Genomic DNA, 23,952 nt, shown 5'->3' with positions numbered 1-23,952 from the left:
TTAGTGATTGTTATCTTTACAACTATGGTAAAAATCTGGGTGAGTGAGGGGCGCCTGGGTGGCTCAGTCAGTTGGGCGTCCGACTTCGGCTCAGGTCATGATGTTAGCATGTCACAATCTGTGAGTTCGAGCCCTGCATCGGGCCTTGTGCTGACAGCTCAGAGCCTGGAGCCCGCTTCCAATTCTGTGTCTTCCTCTGTCTCTGCTCCTCCCCCACTCGTGCTCCGTCTCTCTCAAAAATAAACATTAAAGAAAAAACTTTTTTTTTTAATCTGGGTAAGTGATAATTTTCTTGGAAAACAAATTACCAGATTGGACTCAAAAAGCAGATGAAAAATTCCTGAATAAACATATAAGCACGGAAGAGATTGAAATGGTTATCGAATAAGTACTTCCACAATGGCACAGGGCCCAGATGGGCTAATTCGGGCAAATCGTCAAGGGACATCTATTTCTCATGCTACTTAAATTATTCCAGAGCACAGAAAAGTCTGGAAACTTCTCACTTCAGAATGTAAAGTTAGAATCGCCCTGATACAAAAGGCAATATAAAGAGAAAAAAAGTTCAGGCAAATCTCACTTTTGAAGAGATCTAAAAAAACCAAAAATAAAATATTATCAAAGAACAACCTGTCACCAGATAAACATCTTCCAAAATGCTAAGAACAGTTCAAATTTAGAAAATCATGAAACCACAATGAGATACCACTTCCTACCCACCAGAATGGTTATAATCAGAAAGAGAATAAGTATTCACAAGAAGAACATGGTGAAGGGGTGTCTGGGTGGCTCAGTCGGTTGAGCGTCAGACTCTTGATTAAGCTCAGGTCATGATCCCTGGGTCATGGGATCGAACCCCACATCAGTCTCCATGCCGAGCATGGAGCCTGCCTAAGATATTCTCTCTCTCTCTCTCTCCCTCCCTCTCTCTCTCTCTCTCTCTCTCTCTCTCAAATAAAATGTTTTAAAAAGCAAAAGAAGAAGAACGTGGCGAAAACGAAACCCTCATCTGTTGCGTGTGGGAATGTAAAATAGTGCAGCTGCTTTGGAAAATGGTCCGGCAGTGCTCCAAAAAGTTAAACAAAGAGTTACCGTGTGACCCAGCAAGTCCCTCTTAGGTATAAGCCATGAGAAACAGGAACACATATCCACATACACATATCCACCTGAACATCAGTTCTCACAGCGGCATCATTCCTAACAACCAAAAAGTGGAAACAACCCAAATGTTCGCCAACCGATGAACACGTCAATAAAATGTGGCATATGTATACAATGGAGTACTCTTCAGCCATACAAAGGGATGACGTACTGACACGCTACAACATGGAAGAAGCAGGAAAACATTACGCTAACTGAAAGTAATCAGTCAGAAGGGCCACATATGGTATGATTCTCTCTGTGTGAAATGTCCAGAACAGGCAAATCTGTAGGGATTGAAAGTGGATTACTGGCTGCCTACGGTTGGGGTGCTTGTGGGTTAAGTGGGTTAGGAGGGAATGGAGAATGATGGTCAATGGGTACAAGATTCTCTTGTTGAGAGAAAGAATGTTCTGGAATTACCTTTAATGATGGTTGCACCACTCCATAAACATGCTCAAAAACATTGAATTGTATACTTTAAATGGGTGAATTGTATGGTATATGAATTATATCTCAATAAAACTATTTTAAAAAATTTAGGAATGCAAGTAATGAAATTCATTACATTAATAGTCAAAGCAAGTATATGATCATTTTGATTAATATCCAAAGGATTAATTTCCACATATTCTTCTTATTTAAATAATTTATTTATTTTGAAAGACAGAAAGAACCAGTGGGGGGGGGTGGGGGTGGAGAAAGAAGGGGACTGAGGATCCAAAGCAGACTCCAAGTTGACAGCAGAGAGCCCAATGCGGGGCCCAAACCCACAAACCACAAGATCATGACCTGAGTTGAAGTCTAACACTCAACTGACTGAGCCACCCAGATGCCCCAATATTCCACATATTCTTAATTTAAAACAACAACAACAAAAAGGAGCAAACTTCCCAGTAAATCAGGAACAGAAATAATTTCTTTAAGCACAATAAAAAAAATCTATATTAAAACTAGTAACAAAACATACCCAGTGATAAAACTCTAGAAACATTCTTACTCGGGTCAGAATCAACACACAGGTATATGCCAGCATTCCTATAAACTGTTTTTTTGAATTCTATCCAATGCCATAAGACAAGAAAAATAAAAGTACAAGTATTAGGGGAAAAAAAACTAAAACATTCATGGTTTGAGGATTATAGTTGAATACGAAAAAATCCAAGAACAGAGAATTAACTGAAACACTATTAATTTAAAGACCTACAGGTTGCAAAATACTTATATAAAAATCATCAACCTTTCTATATGTCAGCAATATCCAGTTAGGAAATAAAAGGAGAAGGAAAAAATCTTTGTCCTAATAGTAATCAGAATTCTAAACACATGGAAATCAACTTTCTTTTAAGAAGTGTGAGGCTGGGGCACCTGGGTGGCTCAGTCGGTTGAGCGTCCGACTTCAGCTCAGGTCACGATCTCGCGGTCCGTGAGTTCAAGCCCCGCGTCGGGCTCTGTGCCGACAGCTCGGAGCCTGGAGCCTGCTTCCGATTCTGTGTCTCCCTCTCTCTCTGCCCCTCCCCCATTCGTGCTCTGTCTCTCTCTGTCTCAAAAATAAATTAAAAAAAAAAAAAGTTAAAAAAAAATGAAATAAAATAAGAAGTGTGAGGCTAGGGGTGACTTCATGGATCAGTCAGTTGACCATCCAACTCTTGATTTCTACTCAGGTCATGTTCCCAGGGTTGTGGGATCGAGCCCCACATCAAGCTCTGTACTGAGGGTAGAACCTGCTTGGGATTCTCTCTCCCCCTCTCTCTCTTTCTCTATCTCTCTCCTTAAAATTAAAAAAAAAATGTTTTAAATGTGAGGCTAAGGTTTAAAATTGTAAATCTATCTACCATATACCTCTTAGAATGCCTAAAATTAAAAGTCTGACCATATCACCATGTATACTGAAAAGACTGACGATATCAAACGCTGGTGAGGAACGAAATTGGAGAAACTGGAACGCTCATACACTGCTGGTATAAATGGAAAGTGGGAGTACAACCATTCTGGAAACCAGTTTGGCAGCTACTTAGAAACTTAAATATACCCCTACCATATTATACAGTCACTCCACTCCCAAGAGAGATGAAAGTGTCTCTGCCTGCAAAAACATGCCCCAGAATGTTCATACCTGCTTTATCTGTAATAGCCAGAAATAGGACATGACGCCAATGTCCATCCACAGGTGCATGGCCAAATTGGGGTATGTCCACACAACAGAATACTACCAGTGACAAAAAGCAGTGAACCGCGATGCTCATAGCATCATGAATGAAGCTCCAAATAATCATGCAGACTAAAAGAAACCAGACAAGGAAGAAGACATACCATATGACTCCATTTATATAAAACTCTAGAAAGGCAAACTAATATAAAATGACAGAAAGTGCTCTGGTGGAAAGGGGCAGGAAGTGTGGGAGGAATGACCAAGTAGCATTAGGAAATATTTGAGGCTGATGGATATGTCCTATATCTTGATCGTGGTGATGCTTTCATAGGTACATACACATGTCAAACTTAACCAAAGTACACTCTTCAATTATGTGCAGTTTATTGATTTCAATTAAAACTCAATAAAACTTTTTTTATTTAAGAAAACATTTTTTTAATGTTTATTTTTGGGGGAGACAGAAACAGAGACAGAGACAGAGAGACAGAGAGTGAGCAGGGGAGGGGCAGAGAGAGAGGGAAACACAGAATCCAAAGCAGGCTCCAGGCTCTGAGCTGTCAGCACAGACCCCGACGCAGGGCTCGAACCCACAGACCGCGAGATCATGACCTGAGCCAAAGTCATAAGCTCAGTCGACTGAGCCACCCAGGTGCCCCTCAATAAAACTTTTTAAAAACTTATCTAGAAGAAACAAAGGGAAACACAAAATTTGTGATTTTGACCAGATTTATATCGTACCCATTTCTTATCCTTACAACCCTAATAGAGACATTTCGATAATCTAATCTATTAAGCACAACAGTCGAGTTGATACAGTTACAATTTAAAAAGTGTAAAGCGATCCATTGTCACCAAGTTCAGTTTAAGAACAGAGTCATCAAATTATCAATGGCATGCGTACCAAAGTTTGACAAACTCAACTAAAGCCCACGTGTGCATACATACGTAAGAACAGCAATGAGAATAAATGAAAAAGAACCAATGTGAAAAGAATAAGTCAGTAAATACTGAAGCCACCAGGCACCAAAATGCACTATCCAAACAGATAGGAAGTGGCAGGAAAACAGATCAGTGAAACAAAATGGAAAATCCAGAAAACCGATCCAAGTGTATAGAATACTTAAGCATTTAATAAATATGGCATCTCAAATCACTGAGAAAGAATGATTTTTTTCCAACAATTGTCACTGAATAACTGGCTACATATTTGATGAAAAAAAATATAGAGATCCTTACCTCACACCATATGTCACAATTAATTCCAGATGGACGAAAGATTAAAATATATGACTTCGAGTTCTGGCAACAAGGAGGACTGAGCTCATGCAGAACCCCTACCGCTGCTAACATGTAGAAATACTAGATGAAATGTACTTTTAAAAAATATTTAATCCGCAGCAGATCTCACAAGAAATAAAAGGAAATCCCCAGGTGCTGGAGGAAATAAGAATCTGAAAGCTAACGTATTAGGAGAAACATTGAGACCGTGGTGACCAAGGGATGTGTGTGAGTGGAGCTGGAAGAGAGGGAGAAGAGATCAAAGGAAAGAAAGCCTGGTTATTTGACCTTTCGTGGCTTTGGACTCGGGTTTTAGGACCCATACACAAAAAGGAAATGAGACCTTGGGTCTTACAAGGCCAGGAAGGAGTTAGAAATGAGACCCTGAATTCTTTCCTCTAACAAATACTTTAGTGAGTACCTACTATAGGCCAGGCCTCTTGTGAACAACTCAGACAGGACTCCTGCCCTTGCATAATCTTGCTTTCTTTTTTTTTTTTTTAATTTTTTAATGTTTTTATTATTTATTTTTGAGAGAGAGAGAGAATGCCAGTGGGGAAGTGGCAGAGAGAGAAGGAGACACAGAATCTGAAGCAGGCTCCAGGCTCTGAGCTGTCAGCACAGAGCCCTGTGCGGGGTTCGAACTCACGAACCACGAGATCACGACCTGAGCCAGGGTTGGACGCTTAACCGACTGAGCCACCCAGGCGCCCCCATAATCATACCTTCTAACAAGTGTTACAACAGAACAAGTGGGAGAATGGAAAGAGAGTTCATAAACATAATAAAGGAGTAAATTAAGTAGCATGTTAGCAGGTAGGTTAAGTGTTATGGGGGGAAGAGGAGAAAACAGAGGAAGGTAATGATGCGATCAAGGTATGATCAGGAGCGTGTGCGTGTGCATGCATGCGCACGTGCACAAAGGAGACAAACACAGATGGGTGATGAAGTGTTTTAGGATATTATTTATTTTTTATAGTTTATTTGCTTATTTGAGAGAGAGAGAGCATGCACAAACAGGGGAGGGGCAGAGAGAGAAGGATACACAGAATGTGAAGCAGGCTCCCTGCTCTGAGCTGAGAGCAGAGAGCCCAATGCAGGGCTCGAACCCACCAAGGGCAAGATGAAGACCTGAGCCAAAGTTGGACACCCAACAGACTGAGCCATCTAGGTTCCCCTGATTTAGAATATTACTAAGAAGGATAGTCAAGGCAGGCTTCACTGAGAAATGACAACAGATCAAGGGACTGAAGAAGCCATCCATTTGGGTGTTGGACGGCAGAAACTACCAGTAAGAATAGTTCAGGGGCCTGGAGAACAGAGTAGATAGGAGAGGGAGACCAATTAGAAGACTAGCAGTGATCCAGGCCTGGAAGGGACTGGAGGAAAATGCATACTCCTCACTTAATGGAAAAATCAGTCCCGGGCCCACGATAAACTCTAAGATGTCTGGTAAAATCACTCAGTAGGGATACTCCAGAACTAAGACCGGTGGGATTTCCATAAAATTTCCCAAAAAGATAAGCTCACAGTCAGACATTACAAAACACACGAGGAAATCACTTGCATGAGCAAAGGTCAGGAGACGAAGCAAACAGGATGATCGGTCCCCCCAAGAAGCTGAGCTCATCCCATCAAACAAAAAAGGACTCCAGGCTTACGTTATGTTTCAGACTATTTACAAGGAAATGACGCTGAGCAAAAGGCAGGTACCTGAAGGGAACATATGGGATGATTTCATTTATATGGAGTTCAAGAGCAGTCAAAACCAAATCAAGGGTGCTAGAAGCTAAGATGTCGGCATACGGTGGGGTGGGTGATTTGAAGGACATACAGAGGCCTTCTGGAAATATTTTCTTTCTTGATGGCTGAGCTAGTTACACAGGTGAGTTGATTCTGTCAACATCCATCCAGCTGCACACGCGCGATCTGAAGAGAGGAGCCCAGCCAGCTGACACGCAGGAGGGCCAAGAAGGAACACATCCCACGTCTTCCCCTCCCCAAGTGGAACAGAGGAGGAGAAATCCCTGGTGGTCTTGAGGGGCGGGGCCAAGTGAGGTCCTTCGCTCTCAGAGCCTGACAGTCTTTGGAGGGACCGCCCCCCCCACCAATGGAATAGAGGGGGGTTGGGTAATACAGACCAGGAAGGAGGTGCATTCTGCAGGAACACAGACTATCAGAACTGAAGATGGTCTTCGTGCCCCAACCCCTCACTTTACAGAAGAGGAAACTGAGGTCTAGAGAAGCCAAGGGCACCTTTGCCCCCCCCCCCCCAGTATCATAGGTTTTAGATCTGGATATATGCGGGTGAAAGACGAGAGGCAGCCAGACACAGCGGTGTAAAGCAAGACTCTGGGACCCACCCCGCCTGGATCCTAATTCCAACCCCACCTCCTGCTCCATGCGTGACCCTGGGCAAGCTCTGTGTCTGCCACGCGCCTGTTTCTTCCCCTGTAACGTTATGCACAAATGTGAATCTGCACAGCCGCCTTCTGCAAAATGTTGGGCCGGTGTATAACCACCATGTCCTGGGGCTGAGCTGACACCTCCCCCAGGGTCCAGGGATGCTGCCTCTGGACACACGCCCAACAGAAACGCATTCGCATGTGCACGTGGCAAAGACGAGAGAGGAATTTCCCGAAGAGTAATAATAACATAACCCACGTCATAGTCTGCTGTGGGGAGCAAATGAGGTAATATCCGTACGGTGTTTAGAACAGAGCGCGGCAGTAGGGAGGCTGACGGATGTGTGTGTGGTGATAAAAACCCAAAGTCGAGGACGAGCGCTCTGTCTCTGGGTCTCCTTCCTATGCAGAGGCTCCTCTCTTTCCCCGGCCCCCCATCTACCACGGGGGTCTTGCACGGGCCCCCAGGACGCCAAGGATATGGAAGGCACACAGAGCTTCAACGACGTACCCAAAAGTCCCAAGCAGTGTGAGGCTGGACGTGGGTTCTTTCAACCATTACCCCTAACGCATACATCTTGACAGTCCGTATATAGTTTTTTCATGTTTATTTATTAAGGGGGAGGGGCAGAGAGAGAGGGAGACACAGAATCCGAAGCAGCTCCAGGCTCCGAGCTGTCAGCACAGAACCCGACGCGGGGCTCGAACTCTGCGAACCGTGAGATCACGATCTGGGCTGAAACCAAGAGTCGGACGCTTGACCAACTGAGCCACCCAGGCGCCCCCTGATAGTCCATATATTCTTAGATAGAAAGCCGTGCTCTCCGATCTTCATTCCTACGGAGCAGGAAAATAGCACGTGCCTGTCACTTACATGTGGCTCATATTCTTCTGCGGGCATCCTGGACTTAAGAAAAACCACCAGCCCTCCCACCCTGGTTCTAACAGTAAACAGGGCTGAGAAACACAGAGAAATGCCCCGTCTCATTCTTCCCTAGCATTTCTCGCTATCGTGATGGCCCATCGGCCCGGGAACACGGCTTCAGAAGGGCTGGAGCGAGCAGTGCTTTGCGCCCTTCTCGGCCGGGCACTCTCTCTCCCCGAGTTCTCGCATGGTCTGAGCCAGGAAGGGAGACAGGGCCGGGTCTGGGAAGGAAGAGTTGGCTGGGAGCACCCTGTCCACCTCTGAGGGCTGACTTTGGGCAGAGGAAGCAAGCTGGCCGCGGGACTCGGGGCAGGGTGTCCAACAGCCCTGCCCTGGGGCGTCCAACTCAAAGGTACTTTCAAGTTTCTGATGCCAAGTCCTGTATCTGTAAACACAATGTGTTTCCTTTTTCATGCTGGGGTTGGAGCCGTTATTGTCTGGCACTTTCTACGCCGGCCGGAGCGTAAGCAGAGCACCGGGGGAAGTGGCCCCGGGCAGAGTCTCTCAATGCCACACAGATGTGGCTTGGGGGGGGCGAGGGCCCCGCTTCTCAGGTGGGAAGGGCCCCCCCCAACCCGGGAAGCCTCACCTCACCGGAGTCCTGAGCCCCGTCAGGATAGCTCTGGAGTTGTCCCCATCCAGTCCAGGGGAACCTGCCTGGGAGGGGCAGACGCTGTGGGAGGACACTCTTTTCAGAGAACCTGGTCTCCCACGCTCTTGGCCAGAACAGAAAACACAGCAACAGAGCAAAAATGCACGCGGAAAATGTGTCGCAGTGGACTGTGACCCAGTCCTGCCATGTGACAGGAGCCAAATCCAGACCCTGCTTCCTCTGCAGAGCCTCAGAGCCTCCCCCGATCCGCGGCGTTGGGCCAAATTCCTCCCTTTGAACTGTGTTCACGGTTTAAAGTACAGGTGTACAAGAATTCACCCTTCTCATGCACAGCCTCCCCCCCCCCCCCTGCAATGAGAGTACATCGCACCTGCAGGGAGGGCACCCACTTCATGTGTCTTTACGTCCCGGACCCAACAGAGCCCCCTGACCCCTGACGGCTCTAGAAACGTCCACTCCCAAGGGACTTCTTGGTCTGCCGGCCCGGGGAGCTGGGGAAGGTCTTCTGGGGCCAAAGATGTCATACAGTTTTCATCTCCTAGGCTAATCCTAAGTAAGACCGGCTGCCTCGCGTGTTATAACGTAAAGGACTCCAATACCCGGTAACCATTTCTGGCCTTAAAGGAAAAGAGTGCTGTGATCGATTAGCAATGTCTGCCCTGGTGTCAGAACGGGAGGAGAGCTTTTGCTGAGTCCTCACCCTGGCCACTCCAAGCAGGAAACAGATCAAATCAGAAGCCCTGGCCAGTGATAATCAGACGGGCCAAGGTGAGGGGCCCAAGTATCTACTTGAGATGCTCCACCAAGTATCGAACGCAGGGCAACACACAGGTGCTCTGGGAAACTACGAGAGGTCTATTTTCACTTCCTGGTTACCTAAGTAAGACTCAGTTATTCAAACCCAGCCCATTTAAAGGTCCCTATGGCCCTACAGATTGTTGAACTCAGGCGTGGAACTTTTGGAACGTGGAACAGACAACTGCTCATGACAACCAATACTCTCTCTCATCTGTAGGCAGAAAAGGACCCAGGGAGGAAAAAATCTAAAAATCTATCAATAGCACCAGCCGGAAGAGGGCACGAATGGGCTCCACACTGAAACTCGGACTACCTGCACAGGGGGCTGATATCTCCCATGCGTTACCCAGGCCAGTCCTAAATCCTCCACAAGAGGCAGACTTTCCAGCACCTTCTTCCAGGCTGAGGTGGGAAGATTCCTTGGTTATCAGTGGCTGTAACGCACTAGGGTGTCGCTTTCTGCCTTTCAGGGTTTCCACGCAAGAAATTTACTTCGCCCTCTGAAAAGCCACCCCCCCCTCCCCCCCAAGATCAGCCTGGACGTCCGCCACACCTACAGATATATGGGTCTTCTGGATCTCCTCTACACGCGTAAACGCACTGCAACACGAATTCATTTCACCCTAACGACAGCTAGTACACCAGTCCCAACGGCAGAAGACCTGGGGACCTCCAGGGAATGCCTCGAACACGGGCAAAGGCAGAGCCCGCTTCTGGGGCAGTCACTGAAGCGTCGGAAGAGAAAGTCCCAGATGAGAGGCATCCCACATTTCGTCCATCCCGTGACCACAGCCCCTTCTTGTCTCTGTCAGAGCGCAGAACCCGCACAAAAGAACTGGGGGAGGTGGGGAGAGGGGGGAGGCGGGGAGGGGGGGGGGATTCACACACATTATACAACGTCTCGAAGGCCAATTAAAAGCCAATTCTGAGTTTCCAATGGGAATGCGTTTTTGGAACAAGAATACAACGATGCGATACTGAACTCACTATGTTGTGCGACACAGGTCAATCAGGACGACAGACAGCATGGAGGCAAAGAGATAGACTGTGTCTGGAGGACTGTCTCAGGGCAGCTCAGACATTTCAGGTGTCGTTCAGAAAAACTGCCCCTCGGAGCTGGTTACAACAGGATGCGGTTCTTAGGTAATCAGCCTTATTATTAGTGTTATTATTAAGGGTTTTTTTAATTTATTTTTGAGGGGCGGGGAGACAGAGCATGAGTGAGTAAGGGGCAGAGAGAGAAACACACACAGAATCCGAAGCAGACCCCAGGCTCTAAGCTGTCAGCACAGAGCCCGACGCGGGGCTCGAACTCACGAACGACGAGATCATGACTGAGCCACCCAGGCGCCCCTGTGTCACCAGGCTTTGAAACGAGCATGATCGATACTCCCCCTTGCTCTCCGCGCATGCAACGGCCTCACTGAATAAGCCACGATGTGCCCCGCAGACCGCTCCACACTTAGTTGTGTCTGTGCAAACACTGCCCTTTGGTGGCGGGGACGTCCGTCTTTGGAAAGCTCCCATTCCATGCGGTAATCCGATTCATCAAAACAAGGCACACAGGAAGCATCTGGCACGATGCCTGGCGCTTAGTAGGGATCTGTGGTCTGTCCTCCAGGGTGCAACCTGACGGTCACCTTGGACCGCCACCGGAACCTCTGCCATTCCCCTCGGCCGCCCAAGCCGATCGATGCCCCATCTTCCAAGGCTGCAGAGACCACAAGGGCACTGTGTCTTTCCAGACGACAGGCAAAATACTGTGGGCCACTCTGAGTAAGTATTAGGCTTAAATCCTGAGCGTTTCAAAAGCCCTCTGAGACCTGCAGTCTCCCTCTAATGAAAGGCATTGCAGAAACCCAAGGTATGATTATCACTTCTGAAAGGAAGAAAAAAAAAACAAAAAACCTACTGACTCACAAAATCTCCTTACTGGTGCATCGACAGATAAGGCTGTTTTATAATCCAGTTCCCTAGAGAGCCATTTATTTTGGTGAGGCCAATGTGCATAACAGACACTATAGAAGCCATCGAGATAACACGAAGAACAACCCAGTGGACATTTGAAGTGTAAACATAAAAGTCTATTAAGAATACAATGTTGGTTTAATCCCAAGACAAAAAATTTACTTAATGAAAAGCACAACTCATTTCAAGAAGGAAATATCGATACCAGCTGTGAGCAGAAAATGAGGGGATTCCTTCCAGGGAACATCTGAATTTCAACCCACTGCCTTTCCAATATTTACTCTGGACATAAAGTCTCAAATACTTTTCCGAGGATCTCATTTTTCTACGGGAGGAGGAGGTCAGAGAGGAGTCTGGGCAGGGCCAAAAAGGCCTCTTGGCAAAGCCTGGAAATGCACAGACCCACCCTCGAAGGTTTATCCAGACACAAGTCTGTCTCCCGTCTCTCAGTAGAGGAGGGAGCAGCCTCCTTGCCCACCAGGTGCTCAGGAGAAGCCCGGCGGAGACCCTCCCTCCAGCTGCCGTGGGGCCCACCGAGATAAATGTCGGCCCCGCGTTACCAACCTACGTGAGCTGCACCCACCAGCTCCATGCTCGTGGCCAGGATGCGCCCGTAAACTCCCCTCTCCAACAACACTCCTTGGCCCCTTCCTTGGTTTTTTTCCATATGTTCCAGAGAAGCAAGGGAGATAATGAGCACTAGGGAAAAGGAAGAGGCCTTATTAAAGAGGATTTTCTGATCATGAGCTCTGTTCCACCACCTCCGAGAGAGCTCGCGGGCCCTGGAGATGAAGAAAACGCTTGGCCATCACCAACGCTTATGGATGTCAAGACCCACCAGAAAGCATCCAAAGTCTCTTCCCTTATATTCCTAACAGCCAGCTCCCATTCGTCCTGATGGCTAAAATGAAGGACAATTTCTTACATGCAATTTCACATTTAAATATGTATGAGCACAATTAATACAGTACGACATAATCAACATAGACACGGAACCATCTCCACTTCCAGAAGTAACAGGTTGTTCCATCTTCTCTCCTGTATGTGGATATATAACAGCCCCCCACCCAACCACTGACCCAACTATCCATGCATCCATCCATCCGTCCGTCCATCCGTCCATCCTATGTGGAGTCAGCACGAAGGGTCCGATGCGATAAACGTCAGGTCAAAAAGTTTCTAGCTCTGCCATCTATTAACTACGTGGCTTTGGGTAAACCATTTTAGTGTCTCTAGGTCATGGTTTTCTCATCTGTGAAATAAGTGCCATCATCCTGCTTATTATTAGCACAGCCTCAATGATTAAATGACTAATACGAGTGCTTGGCAAAAAATAAGCTCTCAAGCATTAACCACCATAATGACGGTAATTATAATAATTACGAAGACTGTAAAAACATTCACTGGTCTACAGCTCTGTGCCAGGCTCTAGCCTAAGCGGCACATAATTTCAGCCTTCTGATTTTGCAAGAGTCTTTAGTGGGGCATTGGATTTCTCACAGCAACACCTCCAATATAACACCCCTCTCCTGCTGGGGATGATGGTGGGCCAAAGTGCGAGAGCCATTTACAGCATGAGGGACCCCCTCACCGCCGCCAGCCAAAGCCATGTTTAAACAATTACCAGCATTATGTTGCAGGTACCCATGACCATAGGAGGCTAGCCCAGCACGGTGCTCATCTTGCAGAGACCTCTTTTGTGTGGGTTTTGGGTTTCAGCTGGGCAACGCAAAGCCATAGAGTGAGTCGCAAAACAAGTTTTCATAAGCTTACCCTGTCACAAACCAGGCAGGGGTTCACAGTGACATTCCCACAGTAAGATTAAACAGCATGCTTCGTCAGGCACTAAATACTAACACAGCTCCGATGTCAGGGGGACACTGATTAAAACTGATGTCAATAATTTATGAAACACAATATGGTCTTCAGATGCTCTTTTGGAAAAAAAAAAAAAAAGGAAGGGGGGAAAAAGGGCCTAGCAACCCAGGTGGTTTAAAACTGTTCATGCATTTTCCCTTGAACGTACGCACACCCCCACCATGCATGGATGCTTCTTTACGCAGTGAATGTAAATGCACATGTGTATAAGAGCATGTGAATGCTGCTGATACATATGGGCGGAAGAAAGTATTTAGTTATTCCACTGAGGGCTGTCGAGGCTGTAACGTTATACATGGTCTTGTCTTTCATATTGTTCTGAGGGTTTTTTTTCCTCCAGAAGAAATCCAAAATTGGATTTAAAATAAAATTGGGCTTTACAAAGTTCACATTTATTCCGGAGAGAACTCAACCTTGAAACACCAGAAAGAAAGCTGACCAAAGGAAACCTATAGGACATACACATTTCTTAGCAACCAGAAATTACCGCGGCCCCATCTAGAACCATGTAGTCAAATAATAACATCCATGGGTATTTTTTAAGTTTTAGGGTTTGGGGGGGGGCGGGTAGGGAGCAGGGGGGTTAACCTAGGGAAGGATGCCATTTTAGTCTATTATAAATCACTGTCTCATTATTTCATAAAGGCAAAGACAGAATAACACAGTGATGCTTCATTTTTTTTTTTTTTATCAATACCGATTTTTGAAATTAAAAAACAACCTTCTTTACTTTGGCTCCGTTGTAGATAATCGGGGTACCTTGACTTGATATGTCAACAGTGTGAAATTCACAAGATGGGATTAGGTTGGGGAAAAAAATCTGAGCCGCTGATAGTACAAAAGTTAGTGTTTGAAGGATTTATTAATGCTTTTTTTTTTCCCCTAGCACAGTGCCCTGTAGTGTCTCAGAACACCTGTCAAATACTAATTCACTCACATATCTCCACTATAGGGCCTTTTCATAAAAAGCTCGACCTCTAATTGTAAATCACTCCTAAATTGTCTTTCCTGGCTTTCTCTTCTGTGGAATGATGGAAAAATCACCAAGATTTCAATTAAGACTTTATGGGAACTTCAACCTGACACTCCCGGGGCTATAACTACAAGATATCAGAACATCTATTCAAAAAGGAAACTATAAATAACTTGAACTTCGTTGAATTGGCTTTGCTTTTATGAGGTGACTGAATAATCGGCGAGATTTAAAGATACTTTAACTACTGAGAATTAAAATCACCTCAGTTAAAACCCAGAAAATATTGTTAGCTGATTGTTTGTCATGCAGATGATGTCCTCACCAGGCCTAATTAAACTTTTTGAACAAAAACACTTACTAATTACATTAGTTCATATGTTGATTGCTCAATTTGGCTTAAAGAAAAAAAAAAAAGCAGTCAATCCAATTTCTGCACATAGTCAAGGCTCTGGTCAAAAGACAAAATCCTAAACTACAGAGACTATTCCAAAAGCATGACCATTGTTAACAACAAATGCGGTTTGTGTCTCCACATCCGAAGTGACTGGCAGAGCTGGGGGTAGGTGACGACTGTGAACACCATGGGCTAAGAGGAATCTTCAAGCCAGTACAATGTTACCACAAGACCCAGTTTACTGGCCTCAGTGTAGTGAGCTGCTTTTGTCCAATTTCCACCCTGCCCACTGACAACTGGAAGGTGTCTTTCGTTTGCACGTAGGAACTCAAACTGATAGCAAAACCGTGGGAGGCCCTTCAAATGTCAATAAAGGGTTTTTACGCACAAAAGGAAGAAAAGAAAAGAGGGAGGGGGAAAGAGAAGGGATGGGAAAAACCAACATTTCTGAAGGAACTGAGCAGATCAAAGGAATTTTATTCTCAAAGACCACTAAGTCAGGGTATAACTACTAGCTGGCTGCGGAATCCTGAGAAGTCTCTTCAATCTGGCAACCAGTCCCAAGTCCCTTAAATGAGGGCATGAACAATCAGGTCTGCAAAAGCGGGACGCAGTGCAAAAATGGAGGCCGTGCCTGTGCAACAGGAGGCGAGACCCTTCGCAGACCAGGGCGCCTGACTGGGCCTCGGTGCCCACCCGGCTCTCCGAGACCTGTTTTGCGCCGGCTTGCTCAAAAATCTGCATCCACAGTCGTGAGGCACAAACTATTCGACAACACCATGACAATTAATCAGAACCAGACTCCGAAACGTGTGTTTGTGGGGACGAGCAAACTTAGCCATGTGCCACAGTGGGAGAAGAATCACACAGTGGCAGCTGGGGGGTGCGGGTGGGGGAGGGCGCATAACTATAGGTTCACAAAAGATGCACACCCAATGGCATGTTGAGGGGCGAAATAATTTTCATTAAAATAGAATGTGGAAATTGGAAATTTACATCTCATACTACAATCCTCTGGCATTCCTCTCCTCCTCCCCCCTCCCTTTTTTCTTTCTTTCTTTTTTTTTTTTTTTTTTTTTTTTTGCTGGGGAGAAACTGACTTTCCACTGCAGCAAAGCTGTACAATTCAGAAATAGAACGAATCTCTCTCTCTCTCTCTCTCTCTTTTTAGCCTCATTTCTGACCCAACAGTGTTCACAAGTGCAAGCCTTGTCAGATTTCTTTCAGGACTTAAAACCCCATTACAAAGAGAGAAGCTGGACCCTTGGTTAATTCAAATCTGTTTCATTTCACCTAATTGTGACGCTAACAACACACACACACACACACACACACACACACATTTTGGTACACTTTTCTGGACCAGGATTGAATTATTTTAAAATCATTACTGAACTCTCCTTTGTAACCTGTGGATAGTAATTAATTTAAATCTCATCTTTAAATCCCAGCTAACACAAATACGCTGTTCAAAAGGGGCAAAAAAAATATTTTTTGCCCCAAACTATGAAAGGCAAATGGAGGACGCAGGAGTGATATGACTCGCCCCAAACTGCAAATCCCTTTGCCATCTCCCAAGGGATCTGTGATTGCGGAGTCGGAACCCCCCGGGGAACAGGGCCGGGGTTCCCAACAGGGTGCCCAGCTGCAGCCCTGGGAAAGGGGGAGGGGGGGGTACAGCGGAGGCGGATCCCAGGGTCCCGCCAAACTGAGGTTAAAGACAGTGGATGCTTTGCATTTGAGCCCGGAGTTAGGGGGACCGGTCGGCAAGCTTCCTGCAAAACCCTCTCCCCCGAAGCACTTCTCAGCCTTCCTGGCTTCCAGAGCCCGCCGGGCGCAAATCCGAGAGTTCCCGGCCAGCGCCACGCGCGCCCGTGAGCCCGCTCTCAGCCCTCCCGGGCCCAGGACTTCCCGGCACGCGCCTCCCACGGCCCGCGCGGCGTCCACGGGGCAGGCGGTCCTCGGGAGCCCGCCCGCCCGCCCGCGTCCCCGCGGCGCCCCACTCACCCACGCACTCGTTGGCCTCGCGGGCCGTGGCGCGCTGCCAGGGCCGGTCGTAGTGGAACGGCTTGCAGCGGTCGCATTCCGGGCCGGCCGTGTTGTGCCTGCAGTCGCACACCAGGCTGTCGTCGCGGTCGCGCACGCAGCGGGCCGCGTGGCCGTTGCACTTGCAGCGGCCGCCCACCTGCAGGTCGGACACGGCGTAGAAGTACGAGTCGCGCGCCAGCTCCGAGTCGTCCTCGTTCTCGTCGCCGAACGTGTGCAGGCGGCTGAAGGCCACGCGGATGTCGGTGGCCGTGACCCAGTCCTGGAGCACCGGCGAGTTGTCGAAGTCGTGCGCCGAGGGCCGCCCGTCCAGCGTGCTGAAGGCGATGAGGCCGCCGGAGAGCGGGCGCATGTCGGTGTGCGAGTCGGTGCACACGGCCTCCTGCTCGTTCTGCTTGGTGATGGGCGCGCGGTGCGGCCGGTTGTACATCTTGCGGCACTGCGTGGAGTAGAACTGGAAGGGCACCCACGTGCGCCCGTAGTCCATGGACTTGTAGATGGCCATGGACTCGGGCCGCGGCGAGCAGAACTGCAGGCTCACGTAGGTCACCTCGAACTTCTTGCCGAGCGACAGCGTGAGCGTGACGTTGTGCGGGAACTGCAGGTAGTTCTCGGACTGCCAGCACGTCAGGTTGTGCGGGTTGTTGAGGTCGGTCAGGAAGGCGGGCGGGTGCGCCTTCTTGGGGTCGGACGCGTTGCAAAGGTGGCAGGAGCGCAGCCGCTCCTCGCCGCGCTCGCTCACCACGCAGTAGCGCGCCGGGGGCCGGCCGCAGGTGCTGGACACGCGCACGTCCTTGCCGAAGGCCGCGTTGACGAAGTCGGGGATGCAGCGGCGCGGGTGGCCGTTCTCGTCCGAGCAGGGGTCGGGCTGCGCCGCCTGGCCGGAGAACATGCTGAGCCCGGGCCCGCCGCGCACCGCGCCCACCAGGCACGCCACCGCCGCCAGCGCCGCCAGCGCCTCCCACACTGCGCGCATCATGCCGCGTCCAGCCTGCCCCGGCCCCGCCGCGCCGAGGAGTCGGTCCGCCCGCCGCAGAAGGCGCCTGCGGAGAGAGGGGAGCTGCGCTCAGCCAGCCCGCCCCGCGCCCTCCACCCCGCGGCGGGCGGCGAGCCCGGCTTCCCCGGCACCATCCCCGCCGGCCGCCCGCCCGCCCGCCTCGCCTCGCCGCCCGCGGTCCCCGGAGGAGGGGGGGGGGGAGGCTTCCCCCCCACCCCCACCCCACCCCCGCGCCCCCCGAGCCCGTTCTCCCCCGGCCCGGGCGGCGAGCCGGGGCCGCGGGCTGAACGCTCGGCTCCCCGGGCCACCGCCGCCTCCACGCCGCCCGAGGGGGGCACGCCCGCGCCCGCCCGCACCCTCGGCGGCCGGCCCGCCCGGCGCCCCGAGCCCCGGCGCCGCCGCACAGCGCGGGGGACCCGCACGGCCCGCGCGCCCCCTTTTTCCGCCCGCAGCCCCCGGGGGTCCCCCCGGGCCGGCCCGGGTCGCGTCCCCGCCGCACAGTCCGCGCTCGGGACTTTACCTCCGGAGAGGGCAAAAGAGAAAGAAAAGTTTGCCCGGCCCCGGCGCGGAGCCCGCGCGCCGCACGGCGGAGAGCCTCTCGCTCGCGGCCAGCAGGCGCGTCCCGCCTCAGCACGGGCTTGCGAGCTCCATGCCCGGCGCGGCCGCCGCTGCCCCGGCCCCGGCCCCGGCCCCGGCCCCGGCCCCGGCCGCCTCGCTCGCCCGAGTGACGCCGCGGCCGCCCGGCTCCCGCCGCTCCCGCCGCGCTCCGAGTGCCGCCCAGCCCGCGCCCGGGGCGCACACACACTCACGCTCGCTGGCGCGCACTCACACACACGCACGCACGCCCCCGAAGGCTCCGCCGCCGCCGCCGCCGCCGCTGCCGCCGCCGCCGCCGCCGCCGCCGCCGCCGCTGCCGGGAGTGGGGGGCGGAGGGGAGCGCGGGGGCGGGGGGCGGGGCCGCCGGGCGGGGCGCCGGCCAATAACGTCGGCGAGCAGCCGCCCGCTCGCGAGCAAAGTTTTAACCCCGGGAAAGAAGAAAGTTAAAGGGAAGCGGCCCGGGGCGCGGGGCGAGCGCGAGCGCCAGCGGGTGGGAACCGGGGCGCCCGGGGAAGGGCCGCGGAGACAAAGAGAAAGCGAGGCGGCGAGCGCCCGGGGAAACCCCGGAGAGGGGGCTGGGCCCGGCGAGCACCCCGGGGAGGGGAGGAGGGGCGGGCCGGGGACTGTCAGCCTCAACCCCGGGCCCCGCGCCGCCCCGGGGAGCCCCGCAGGTTTCCGCCGGCCCCACGCCCCGGGGGAGCGCGCCGGCGGGAGGGCGGGGAGGGGGGGGGGGAGGGAGGGGACGCTGTGCTCCCTCCTGGTCCCAGCCAAACACATCTGTGTTTGTTTTCTTTGCTGCGCCGAGGTCGGGCCTTCCTCCAAGCCGGCCCGATGGCCCCCGGTGGCACCGCGCACAGGGCCGTGCCCCTGTGGGCAGACAGCCGGGAATGGGGAGGAGGAGGAGGAGGAGGAGGAGGAGGTCACCTCTGCCTGCTCACCCCTTCTTCCTGAAGCCCACCGGGGGCAGGCGAGAAGGGGCTACTGGCGTGTGCCGCCCCCGCCCCCCCACCACAGTTGTCACCCTGCGGTTGGCCTATCTGCCGGAAGGGGAACGCGGCTCCTCGCATGCCGGGGATGCGGTGCTGGGCTGGAGGCCGGAGGGAAAGGCCCCTTCCAGGCGGGTCTGCCGGCCTCAGGCTGGGGACAGCCCAGCCCGCCCCAGGTCCCCCCCGCCACAGGCTTGTATTTTCAAGGGTGCTGTATACCCTGTACTATCTCACGGGAGCCTCGCAACAGCTTTGCAAAGTAGGTCTTAACTCCATTTCGCAGATGAGGAAACCGAGGTCAAGAAGCTTGCCCCACGTCTCCCAGCTAGTAAACATCAATCAAATCCGGGAATAGACACCAGGGGCTCCTGCCTCTCCTCCTTGTCAAATAAGCCCGCCCAATTATCGTCTCACGAGGCATCCTTGGGGCCACCCAGCTTGTCCTTGCCTCATCCTCTGCCACCTTACCAAAAGGACCAAGGACAGAGAGCCTCCTTTGACACTCTCGCAGCAGTAGCCAAAGCACTTTGAGGGAAAGAATACACCGGGCTGAGAGTTTCGAACTCAGTCGCAGTTGGTTTGTTACTTTTGGATGAATGATGTAGCAATAAACCTGGACTTTTGAAAGCCCAGGGTCCTGGTTCCGGCCCAAGAGCTGGCTTCCTGGATCCTCTCCATCGAGTGTCGCGTTCGGTCTTATTGGCATTTTCATAAACTGTGAGAATCGAAGAAGGGGCCTCGGGGCTCATTTGGCCCAGCTCAGTCTCCTTGGGAAAAAACCGCCTTCCCCAGCCTCCCTGAGAGAGGGCCACCCAGGCCAGCTCTTCCAGGGATGGGACTTCACCCACAGCCCAGGGACATAAATGCGTTCCCTTGCAGGAAGGGCCCGGGGTTCATCCTCTGCCCTCGGGGAACACTTTAGTTCTGCCTTCTCCCCGTGCCATTGACCACTCCCTACGCTGTTTATTTCTGCCTTGCCTTGTGGCAGAGAGGATTCTCGGTGACTTATGAGGGTACTTACAACATGACAAAATAACATAAATTAGACAGTGGGGTGGAAGGAGAGAAAGGAGAGGCTTAATGCTTGTGGGCTGTGAGATCCCAGTGCTGTTCTGAAAGGCAACATAGCAATGAGGAGCAGCGCTTTGAAACCCGAGCGTGTGGCCTTGGCAAAGTTAGCGTCCTTCTGTGTTTTGCTCTCTTCATTTGTAAAAAGGGGACAAGAATATCCATCTCATAGGGTTAGGAGCATCAAATGAGTTAACACATACGAAGATTGTAGCTTATAATACGTGTACGTACACATTGTACTCCAGTAATGTACGTGAATAAAAGCGTCTGTGTGAATATACCTAAAGCCAGGCACATGGTAAGCGGATGTAACAATGTTCGTCGTTACTATTAAGTTGCTAGATCCTTACAGACGTTGGCAGTAACTTAAAGTAGAGCCTTTTAATTACACGGAGAGATGTTCATGACATATTATAAAATGGGGGGGGGGGAGCAAATTATAACACACTATGCCCCCAAAAGACACTATGCACAGTATAAGCTCATTTTTATTTTTATTTCTTAAGGATGCATAAAAAGACAACGCGGTTCACTGCCATCATCTCAGGATAGTGAGATTCCAGGTGATTTGCATTGAGTTTTGCCTGCAGGTTCTCAAGGTTGAGTGGTAAGGTAAGAAGGAGAGCTAAGAGAAGGAAGAAAAACCGGGAGGAGTAGAAACGGGAATAAAGCTAAACTCCTCCCTGGAAGGCCCTGTTCACCTCCGGTGGGTGGGCCACAAATGTGTCCCTAAGCTTTCTTGCAGCCAAAATTAAAAGGAGACCGTGTCGGTTAGACAATGCCCAGCGTCCGTGAGATAAAAACAGACCCATTACTCAAGAGAATTATAATTATTCATGGTGCTAACGTCAGACAGGCATTTCTCCTGGGGGGGGGGGGGGGGCGGTGCATAAAGGAAACACAGTATGTGATAGTGAGCACACATCCTCAACGGCATCACCATGGTGGTCATAGCGGCAAGCTCCGTGGGACAGTTTCCGTGATGGCCCATGACAGAAGCTGGTGGCATCACACCAAAACACGAGTCGGGAAAAGGCAGTCCGGCCAGGACGGGTCTGAAAGAGGCACGTCGGGGAGCCCAGCTCACTGCCCACACTACTTGGGTCTATTTTGGGGTTATCTACTGGGCTGGCTCACGGAGCTGGCTCCGAGCCTTCCTCCTGCCGTGCTGTTTCTGTCTGCAGAGTTTGTTTTTCTTTTTTTAATTTTGTATTTTTTAAGTAATCTCTACACCCCATGTGGGACTCGAACTCATGACCCCAAGATCAAGAGTCACAAGCTCTACCCACAGAGCCAGCCGGGCACCCTCGTCTGCAGAGCTCTTGATGGATCCTGCATGGCAGCAAGTTTGGAAATGGAGCGTAGCTATTCTGTGTTGATAGCTGGGCTCGAGCCGTGGTCTTGGGGTGGGGGGAGAGGGGCACTTTGATCTTTTATTGTGGTCACTTGGGTACTAAGTGACTAAGTACTAGTTGACTTAGTACTAAGTGACTAAGTGACTAGGTACTGAGCATATCTTCTTTAATAGTTCCTGGTGGGCAGGACTGTCTGTATCCTGGAGGTCCAGAACATTCTGGGACACAGTAGAACTTGTCTCCCTCCGATCAAAACCCGCCTCCCTGCCGCTAATACACTTGATTCCATTCCAGCCCCACACGGAAGCCCAAACCAAGGCTCTCTGCCTCCTCAAAGTTTTGAAGTCAGCCCCCTATCATCCTTCAGTTTTATCTGTTAGGCACGACATTTCCAGTTTGCTTCACGATTTCCCACGGGACAGTTTTCTGGCCACTCGGCAGCCTCTCCCAATGCCTCTAATTTGTCAGTGTCCCTCCCTAAAGTACACTGCCCTCCGAGGGGACAAATGAAAAAAACAGATGTCCAAGTGTTGTGCGAGCTTCTCACCGTGGGGGTTATAAATACACACCCAAAAAGGCACGTTGGGCTTGAGCAGCAGGGTCCAGAGCACACATAGGAGTTCAAAACACAACAGTGCAGCTCTTGGGTGAGAAAGCAAATCCCCAGGTGTTTCTGGAAGGAATGCATCGGGAGGGGGAAGCCGCCATTCTTGGTGCCCAGCCTTACCTGGGAAGCCTAAGGATCCTTCTAGGAAGAGGAGAATGTGGCCGTTTTACAAGAAAATTTAGAAAAAGAGGAGGAAGAGCAGGAGGGGGAGGAGGAGGACGAGGAAAGCCAGAAGGCTCAGGCGCCCTAGAAATCAACAGGGGTGTTTCAAGGAAGGAAGGGTGGTGAGCAGTGTCCACATGCCTTCACAGTCAAGATAAGACCTGAAACGAGTCCTTTGGGTTGACTGAACGGCCAGGAAGTCGCGGGTGACCTTGGCTATTTGGCTGGCAGTGGCAGAGGAGTGGTGGGGACAGAAGCCAGGCTGCCTCAGGTCATGAAAACGGGGACAGCAAGGGTAGACAACGTTCACGAAGTGCGCAAACAAGTGGAAGGAAAGAGAAAGGGCGATAGGAAGGAACAGACGCAGAGACGTTGATGACGGATAGAATCAGCCTTGGAGAAGTGGCCGTCAGGTGTCCTGAGAGCACCTCTTGGTTCAGCGGAACAGAGGGTGACAGCATCTCCTAAGGGCACGGGAGCAAGTAGAAATATTATTGGGTCATTACGTAGGACAGGCTGATGCTTGCTGGCCAGAACTCAAGGTCCTGCTGAGGTTGGCGACCATCTGCGAGAAAGAAAGCCCCAACCGGCAAAGCCACCCCCCACCCCGCCGTGCTCAGCAGCCCTTGTGTGGACCTAGAAAAAGCAGAACCACTGAATTAATCTGGAGTTGCAGGTCTTTTCCAGGGGGTAGGACGGAAGGGGAAGAAGGTGGCTGCTGGGATGGGCCACAGAAGTAAAGTTAAAGAGAGAAAAAGTGAAGACAGGCCATGGACGGAAGAACTGGAGGCCAGGGTTCTAGAGCCGTGCTGTCCAATACGGTAGCCAGGAACCACATGGAGCTATTTCGATTCCAGCTTGAGTGATTTAAAATGAAATAACGGGGGCGCCTGGGGGGCTCAGTCGGTTAAGCATCCAACTTCGGCACAGGTCATGATCTCACAGGGCGTGGGTTCGAGCCCCGCGTCAGGCTCTGTGCTGACAGCTCAGAGCCTGGAGCCTGCTTTGGATTCTGTCTCCCTCTCTCTCTCTCAAAAATAATTACACATTGCAAAAAAATTGTTAGTAATAAAAAATAAATAAAGATATAAAATGAAATGAGGTTAAAGCTTCTTCAATTGACCCTCATTTGGACAGAGGCAATATAGATCCCTTCTATCATCGCAGAAAGTCCTATTGGACAGAGCTGGTCTAGAAGATTCAGGAAGACAGAAGAGGTGTGGTGAGTAGCTGGAGTCTGAACTGAAGATTCCAGAGGTGGGTGATAACAAGGCCCGCGAGGACAAGAGGGGGCTTTCTGCTGGGAGGCAGAGGGGAAGGTGACTGGAGATAAAGAGGTCAAGGTGCTGGATGAGTATCTTTTTTTTTTTTTTTTTAACGTTTATTTTTTGAGAGACAGAGAGAGACAGAGCATGAGCAGGGAAGGGGCAGAGAGAGAAAGGGAGACACAGAATCCGAAGCAGGCTCCGGGCTCCGAGCTGTCAGCACAGAGCCCAACACGGGGCTCGAACCCACGAATCGTGAGACCATGACCTGAGCTGAAGTCAGACGCTCAACCGACGGAGCCACCTGGGCGCCCCTGTCCACCTGCATCTTAGAGA

General features: G+C 50.7%; 1 protein-coding gene across 5 annotated transcripts in view; it reads right to left on the bottom strand.

Annotated features, from left to right (window-relative positions):
- The window catches only part of NTN1 (netrin 1), a 191,477-nt gene that overhangs the window by 156,578 nt on the left and 10,947 nt on the right, over window positions 1–23,952 (bottom strand). The window contains exons 1-2 of one of the 5 annotated variants that reach the window (XM_060647289.3): window positions 18,403–18,499; window positions 16,538–17,619 (exon numbers count right to left, since the gene is read on the bottom strand). In XM_060647289.3, coding sequence (XP_060503272.1) covers window positions 16,538–17,555 — 1,018 coding nt within the window. In that variant the 5' untranslated portion in view covers window positions 17,556–17,619; window positions 18,403–18,499. Of the gene's footprint in view, window positions 1–16,537; window positions 17,620–18,093; window positions 18,340–18,376; window positions 18,500–23,952 lie in introns of those variants that run through there. The other 4 variants (XM_060647287.3, XM_078437758.2, XM_060647288.3 and 1 more) reach the window with 4 other exon arrangements.

This window comes from Panthera onca, chromosome E1, assembly GCF_046562875.1.
Source record: "Panthera onca isolate mPanOnc1 chromosome E1, mPanOnc1 haplotype 2, whole genome shotgun sequence".
Taxonomy (NCBI): Eukaryota; Metazoa; Chordata; class Mammalia; order Carnivora; family Felidae; genus Panthera; species Panthera onca.
This window is presented reverse-complemented; position numbering and strand designations above follow the sequence as displayed.